General features: G+C 33.4%; 1 protein-coding gene across 2 annotated transcripts in view; it reads left to right on the forward strand.

The window, feature by feature from the left end:
* The window catches only part of LOC102004656 (UDP-glucuronosyltransferase 2B14-like), a 9,720-nt gene extending 2,601 nt beyond the window's left edge, over positions 1-7,119 (forward strand). The window contains exons 2-6 of one of the 2 annotated variants that reach the window (XM_005392809.1): positions 100-248; positions 2,548-2,679; positions 3,837-3,924; positions 4,728-4,947; positions 6,627-7,119. In XM_005392809.1, coding sequence (XP_005392866.1) covers positions 100-248; positions 2,548-2,679; positions 3,837-3,924; positions 4,728-4,947; positions 6,627-6,903 — 866 coding nt within the window. In that variant the 3' untranslated portion in view covers positions 6,904-7,119. The remainder of the gene's footprint in view (positions 1-99; positions 249-2,547; positions 2,680-3,836; positions 3,925-4,727; positions 4,948-6,626) is intronic. The other variant, XM_013518529.1, reaches the window with a different exon arrangement.
* The last annotated feature ends 1,429 nt before the right edge of the window (positions 7,120-8,548 follow it).

The raw sequence follows: 8,548 nt of genomic DNA on the forward strand, positions 1-8,548 counted from the left end.
TCTCTCTCTCTCTCTCTCTCTCTCTCTCTCTCTCTCTGTATTTCTCTCTCTCATTTCTTGTTGTTTCTCTTTCATTTTTTGCTGTCTCTCTTCATTTAGGGAGACCCACTACATTATTTCAGGTCATGGCAAAAGCAGAAATGTGGTTCATTCGTTCCTATTGGGATTTGGAATTTCCTCGCCCAACATTGCCGAATATTGAGTTCGTTGGTGGACTCCACTGCAAACCTGCCAAACCTTTGCCTAAGGTAAGGATATCTCTGGTTTGATTTATTTTGCTTTGGTTTAGTTTGATTTGGGGATTTTCATTTTCAAGAAGAATAAATATCCACTATTCAGAGCTTTTATTCGAAATGAGAGAGATGTGGAAAATGACATAAAGTATCCTTCCAGGAGAAAGTCATGTTTCTGTATTTTTGCAACTATTCATATTTCATTAAGATTCCCAAACTGAATGAAGAGACTGATTACATGTAGAAATAATTTGTAACTAGATACTCCAAAGGAATGAAAGGTATCCAAAACAGGTATTAGGTAGTTAAACAAGAATCCAACTCAGGCAACTTAAATTTAGAATTGCTTAAAAAAAAAAGAAAAGGAAAGTTTTTCTAAATTCAGTTACTAGATTTGAGTGTAGGTGGGCAAGACTATGGAAGGAGAAATTTAGGAAATTCTAAGACATCAGAAAAAAGATAATGATAATTAGACTGAGATTTTCTAATGGATGACTATACCTACTCACATAATAAGACCAGCAGTCACATAATGAACTGGGGGAAAGACAGTTAATACACAAGAAAATCTTGAAATACTTTTGGTACTTGATCAATGATCTAGAATAAATGTTGACTATTGATGTTATTGTTAATTATGTTATCACTAATTCTGTTAACTGTCTAATACATGCCAGAGGCTTAACATGTAAACTCATTCAATAGGAGCTAGAATGCAGCATTATATTTTATTTTCAAGCAAAATTACAGAGAGTAGAAGTCCTAATCTTCTTAAAAGTAAGTGAATATATCCAACTATCACCAAAGGAAACACATTATTCTGTTTAAATAGTATGCACTAATAATTTTTTCAAAATATTAGAAACAAAGGAGAAAATGCAGACATTAGGAAGATGAAATGTTAAAATATCATTGCAAGTGTTCAGGTTTCTTTAAAAAAATAAGATTCGTGCATTAAAATAAAGATCATTTCTAAGTGATATAAATTTGAAATCTTAACAATATTTGCAGGCAAACCCCCTGTTTCTTGCTTTTATCTCACCAGTTCCTATTGCTCACTCGAAATTTCAGTTTTATGCTTCAGAGTTCAGAGGGGCTAAATTACTCTGCTGGTGTAGGTGTTTGTGGTTCTCTCAAGTTTTCTCAATTGGACACTGCAGTACAGTTTCTGAGGAACCCAGACCCCTCACCTCTGGAAACAGCCCTGAGATTTGAATTATAATAGAAATCAGTCTCCATGTAGAATAGTGTAACTTATGAAGAAACAAAAGAAAAAATGAATTCAACATTCACATCAAACATTTAAGGCACATTTTAAAGAAAATAACTCCTTAGTCTTTATTGTATATCACCTTCAGAAATTCTCTTTTACCTATCATTCTACTAGCAAGAAGCAAAAATTTTAAAACTTGTTAAATTACAGTCTACTATATATTTTGAATTCAAATTAGTCAGGTTCTTTAAAGTTATTTTTCTGAATCCAAAGATTGAGACAAGCTTATTGAAAGTTCAGTAGAGTATATGCTTATATATGAAAGAATTCCTGATTTCCATTAAAAACACAGGGTTAGTCAAAGTGGGAAAAAAGTACGATGGAAAATAAAAAGAAAAACATAACATTACAATGGCATTGCTTAGTACTAATACCACTGGTTAAAAATATATACATATAAGATTTGCATCCAAATCAAGTAGTATGAAATCTATTTAAAAGAAGTCTTCTCACTAAAATACATGATTTTTTCATTATCAAATATAAAGACAAATTATTTCATAGGTTAAATTTAAAACTTTTGAATAATTTGATGAAATCTTAAAAATGAATCTACCCTAAACTACTTAGAAAAATATAATCAAACCATACAATGTCAACATTAACAGAAATTTATAGTAAAAGCAAATATATATAGTAAATTACATATCCAACTAAAGAATATTTGCTAACACCATAGTAGCCATATAAAAATTTGGTCAGAAATAAAAACAAAAAGACTATAAATGGAAATATTTCCTGTAGGATGAAAAAGAAGCAGAAATTCAATACAATTGCTTACAAACATGGAAAACAAATTGCACGTAAAATTTTAGTTTGCAAAAAGAATACATTTTAGATATACTTTGCACAACAGTGAGAATGTACTTAGAACAACTAGAAAAGCCCAAGTAGCCAAACATTCCATCCTCCTACTTAACCTCCGCCATTCCTCCAATGATATCTGACATAACGTGACTTCTCTCACTTATGATCGAATCTTTGCAACAGTGTTTGTCCCTCCATTCTTCTTTGGTGATGTAGCAAATTCTTTCTTCACAGGAAATGGAAGACTTTGTGCAGAGCTCCGGAGAACATGGTATGGTAGTGTTTTCTCTGGGCTCCATGATCGACAACATAACAGAAGAAAGGGCCAATGTGATTACTTCAGCTCTTGCACAATTGCCACAAAAGGTTAGACAATGTGCCTCAATGTTAGACAAGTGCACAATGAGTTTGTCCAATTCTATATTGTGTCCAATTCGAGGAATTCCTCCGTGATGAATAGTGTTGTAGCTGTAATTTATCTTAGCCAGTTTAGAACCAAGCTATATAAGAGGCAATACTAATGAAAGAGGGAAAGTTTGGTTCCTAATAATTTGGATGTTAACAGTGAAATCAGAAAGAAATCTATTTAATGGTTTAAGTAAGTGAAGTTTTGTTACCATACTATTATTTGTAGGCTTTTCAAAATGGTAAAATCCTGTACAATCTCATTTTCTTATGGGATTTCTAAAGGCACAGAGCAAACTATAGTTGTCTCAGAAAGAGATGAAATCTGAGTTACTGACCTCACTAGCACAAAGCAATATGTAAGTATTGCAAAGAAGGTGATTTTCATCATGGCCTGTATGATTCACAAGGAATCCTTGCCTCATCCTTGGAATTAGGCTGTGCAGCATGCTGTTTAGGGGACTCTTCAGAGAAACCTGGCCAGAGTTTATCAATCCTGAGTAAAAGTACTGTCCTCATCCTCACAAAAATGCAGCCAGATGTCATGATCTGAAACAGGAAGATGTAACAGAAGGTAGAACCATGCTCTTCTGTGAACACAGCACATCAGTGACATATGTCTTGCACAGACATTGCTTCTTTCCACACAGATTCAAGCATGTAGGTAATTGAGGGAGAGCAGGAAAGTGACAAAATTCAAGCTGAATCAAGCCTGAAAAAGGAGGAAGTTCCCTATCTCTCCAGAAAATATAGTAGGCACTAGTTCTCTGTCAAATGGAATATAAATTTAATTGTTAAATACTTATGTTCTACTTTTGTATTTTCTAACACGTGTATTATTTTGTTATCAATGTGCTACTTGCTAAACTGAGAATCAGAAGTTAAACTCATGACTGCACTTGTCCAAAGGAGTATGAAACTATGTAGAAGACTACTATATTGTATTTGTTCTTGACTTTTTCACATTACTTATATTTTCTTGATCTCATTTGATCATCTAATACATATATAAATATATGGAGCACATTTAACTAAGTGATATCTGAACTTATTAAAACTTAGGTATACATTGAGTTCAGTTTTGACAAATACAATGAAATATTTTCTTGATCTATTAGGTTATTTGGAGATTTAAAGGCAGGAAACCTGATACCTTACCACCAAATACTCAAGTGTATGAGTGGATCCCTCAGAATGACCTACTGGGTAAGGTTCTAAAGCACAAACACTGAAGACCCGATAATTTTTAATTCACTTCATGATACTTCAATATAAAGAAAAAACACTTTGACCATTTATTATTAAAGATTTCAAAATTAAATTCAAAACTCTTGTATTCTTTTCCCAGTCTGATGAGAAATAAAGCATAATAGTTTGCATTTTATCATACAATCTCCTCTTTATTGTCAGAAACAATCTTTACCTAGTAGCAATTACATATCACTGAGAATTTTTAATTAATTTTTTTGTATCTCTGACCAACATTGCAAGAAATAAGCCTGCATTTTCCCCCAAAATAGTGATGCTCCAAGGTCAATGTTGATTAATTCAAAATGACATTATATTTTGTCAGAGAAAAATCTTTCACATTGTTTATTATGAAATAATAATATACTTCATCCGATTGCAGTTGCTCCCCTTGCAGCTTTGAACAGTCTTCACATCAGAATTACTGAAAGCACTGTATTTTTTTTAAAAGAAGACAGGTTCTAGCATGCACTAGTTCTTTATCACTTGCTTTGTTTTCTTCATTATGGCTTCTATTTATCCTACTATCATGTACTCATTGTCCACCTCTTAAGTCACACAATATCTCCACCATCAAATCTTCACCTACCAGGAAGTAGATTTTGGTGATTTTTGTTCGAAGATGCAAAGCAAACTAATATCACTAAAAAACGATTGACAGCTATTTCATAAAATATACTTCTCTTATCATGTCCTGATATTTCTCATATTTTGTCTAAGATTTATACTTAATAACATGACTGAAATTCTCCTAATCCCAGGTCATCCCAAAACCAAAGCTTTTGTAACTCATGGAGGAGCCAACGGCATCTACGATGCCATCACCCACGGGGTCCCTATGGTGGGCATTCCTTTGTTTTCGGAGCAACGTGATAACACAGCTCACATGAAAGCCAAAGGAGCAGCTGTTGTGTTGGATTTCAAGACAATGTCAACTGCAGATTTGGTCAATGCACTAAAGGAAGTCATGAACAACCCATCGTGAGTATTATTCATTTTCTGCATAAGATTTTATGTAAATTCTGAATAAAGGAGAAGGGTTCAGTGAGAATCTGAACAGGAACATTTTCATGAATACAAATTTTTACTTAACGCCTGATGAAAATCGTACGTATGCAATTGTGACCTTCATGATGATTTTTTTTTTCGTGGTTTTTGTGGAATTTTACCTAAGGTTTAAACATAATGCCAATAATCTCAAGGAGGGTAATGAAAGCAGAAAAAGAAGGCTTAGTAGGAGCATTAGAAAATTATTCCAACAGAATGTCAGTAGATTTAAATTTACAAGCATTTAAGAGTTGCATTCACCAGGCTACTTTAAACTTACCTTTTTGTTTATTATGATATACAACATGATGATGTGGCTATATACAGAAACAAAGCATTTTCTGCATTATAGCCAGTTAACACATCCATTATCTCCATACTAGTGTCAAACCATTCCAAAACGGATTTTATTCCTTAAACCAAAAAAGTATATATCATATCAAAATCCTACTGTACTTAAACTTTCCCTAGTGATTTTAGTTAAAATTTTCATATCATTATACTAATTCTTTGAATATAGCCTGTAATGTCCTCACTAGAGTCTTTCCTAGTCCATTAAAATTGTGTCAAGATTTGAGAACTTTCTAAAAACAAGCCCTCCCACTGCTCTTTTTTTTGGGGTTTTTTTTTTTGGTTTTTCTCCGGTACCGGGAACCGAACTCACGACCTTGCGCATGCCAGGCAGGCCCTTTTTGCCGCTGAGCTAAATCCCCAGCCCCTCCCACTGCCTCCATTCATTAAAAAATGAAAAAGCTGCCTCCATTGCTTTTGCTCCCATGTAATGCTATAAAACATTGTTTTTATGCTTGGTAAATTCATTCCATATTCTACTCTGTTTTGTATAATAGTCATTCCAACAACAATAATAAAGGTAACAGTGATACTATTTGAAAATTGTTGACCAGTTCCAGTAATCTAAAATCACAATACCGAGACAATAAATATCAATAATAATGATCACAAACATTTAATGAGCTATCAGCACATGATAAAATCCTCCAAAGAATTCCAAAATCAGCATATTGCTCCTCATAGTCATCAGAGAAAAAAGCAACTATGCCTTTCCTGAGCATTTAGAAAGAAAAGGTAAGACATTTATTAAAAGCACAGGAAACCAGGGTCCGAGTAAGGATAAAAGAAGACAGCCTGCTTTGTAGTGTTCATCACTTGTCCAGTAATAAAATTTTACCACTTGGATTTTGTCATAACCGCCTTATTATCAATGTTCCTCAGATATTTCCTCTGTCCTTAACATGGATTTGCCTTCTTACTGCCTGTTGTGATAACTACTGGAATTTCTACCACCCATCCCATTAATATTCAATTACTCTATATACATCTCTAAATCCACAAAGTAGAGTTTTGATTGATATTGTTTTAATTAACACATACCTGTTATTTTATTTGAAATAGTAATTCTCCTAGTTTTCTTCCACACGTGTTCAAACCTACATATTCAAAAAGTTCAGAACCATAGTATCTGTAACATATCAGTGAAGAAAACTATGGACAAGTTTTTTTTTCAATATTATCAAGTCTACATATATTTATCTAAATAATATGCATATATTTTTTCATTCAGTTTTTAAGTTGATGTCTCCTTAAATTTTTAGCTACAAAGAGAATGTCATGTGGTTATCAACCATTCACCATGACCAGCCAATGAAGCCCCTGGACCGAGCAGCCTTCTGGATTGAGTTTGTCATGCGCCACAAAGGGGCCAAGCACCTGCAGCCACTTGCCCAGAACCTCACTTGGTACCAGTACCACTCTTTGGATGTGATTGGCTTTCTGCTGGCCTGTGTGGTGACCATTACTTTCCTTGTCATGAAATGTTGCTTGTTTTATTATTGGAAGATTCATAAGATAGGAAAGAAGAAGAAGGAATAGAACTCATTGAGACCTATAGGTGGTAGGCATGTTAAGCCAGTCTATTGTATTTTAATCAACCATTTTAGATCAAGGTATAGGAAGATGGTCCTCAATGTTTTATAAAACCATTACCTTCCTGATTTGCTATATATTTTGTTTCAGTGAAACATTAAAGAATGTTCAATTCTATTTCATAATTCCTGAAATAATTCCAATTTGGTGTTTGATCACGCATTTTATCATACCTTTTAAAAATTAGCAATTATTGAAACTTCTGGTTGAAAAGAGCAGAAAGAATAAAGTTTTATTTGCATTTTTAAAAGTAATATGTCTTTGAATTAAATGGTAACAAATGTACTCTCTTGGATCTGTAAAGGAAACCAGATGGAACTCTGTTAAAATTGGCAAGATCTATTCAGACTCTGAAATGGGAGCAAAAAACTTCAGTTTAAACTTACATCAAATTATACTCAGGCAAATGTGACTGGAATTTTTGTAAAACTTTAAAGAAAACATGGGGCAAGTGCTGATGTCCTCATGCACTACGACAGTTGGCAGGATTATAGCAAGTTTGGCAGCAACTTTGGCAACTGTGTAAGACTGTGTCTTAGAGAAAGGAAGGGCAAAAAGATTTAAGATATTGTATGTATGGGCACCAAATACCCAAAATGAAGGTAAAATTTCTGTCTTCAACGTTGGTGAAGGATAAGAAGAAGAAAAAGGAAAATGGGGAAAGGAGATTTATAGACAGTAAAGGACATGAGTGAGAAGGTTGAGAGAGGTTAGTAAAAAAGAAACAAGCTGTGAAGTGTACATGGACTTACTTCTCAAGGCGAAACTAAATTAATGTACTACAAACATACTAAGAAAATTAAAATTAAACAAAGAAAAAGAGTAGAAGATATAGCTCAGTGGTGGAGTATCAAAAATATGCACACCCTTTCATTCAATTACTAACTGTAACTGAGTAACTTATGATATCTTTGGGTAGAAATAAAAAAGATGTTTTCTACACAGCTTTGAATACTCATAAGTTAATATTCTACACTTAGTAATTCTAAGGATTTTGTTTGAAAAAGAAAATAAATGTTTACAACTTTGTACATGGAGATCATATTTTTTATGGGCTGTAAAATTTTATTTTTCTAAAAACTATTAGAATTATTGATTGCACAGGAGTATTGGGATAATTAATACCACTATCTAAACATTTAAAAAAACATAAGAAGTTACATTTTATATAAAATATGCTTTTATATACTTGATAATATTATCATATATTATGATTTTTTACAAATCTTTTCAATGGTGTTTCATATGCTGTAGCTCTTTTAAGATGGAGCACAATCTTCTTTCACAGAAAATGGAGGATTTTGTACAGAGTTCTTGAAAAAATGGTACTGTGGTGTTTTGTGTGGATTCACTGTTCAAAAACTTTTTTTTTTTGTTTTTCTCCAGTACCGGGAACCAAACTCACGACCTTGCACTTGCCAGGCAAGCGCTTTTGCCGCTGAGCTAAATCCCCAGCCCCCACTGTTCAAAAACTTGATGTAAGGGTTAAGGAGATAGCTCAGTGGTGCAAGCACCTGCCTGGCAAGCACAAGGTCCTGAGTTTGATCCCCAGTACCAAAAAACAAAACAACAAATGAACAAACAAACAAAA

Source organism: Chinchilla lanigera, unplaced genomic scaffold, assembly GCF_000276665.1.
Source record: "Chinchilla lanigera isolate Chin_1 unplaced genomic scaffold, ChiLan1.0 scaffold00046, whole genome shotgun sequence".
NCBI classification, from domain to species: domain Eukaryota; kingdom Metazoa; phylum Chordata; class Mammalia; order Rodentia; family Chinchillidae; genus Chinchilla; species Chinchilla lanigera.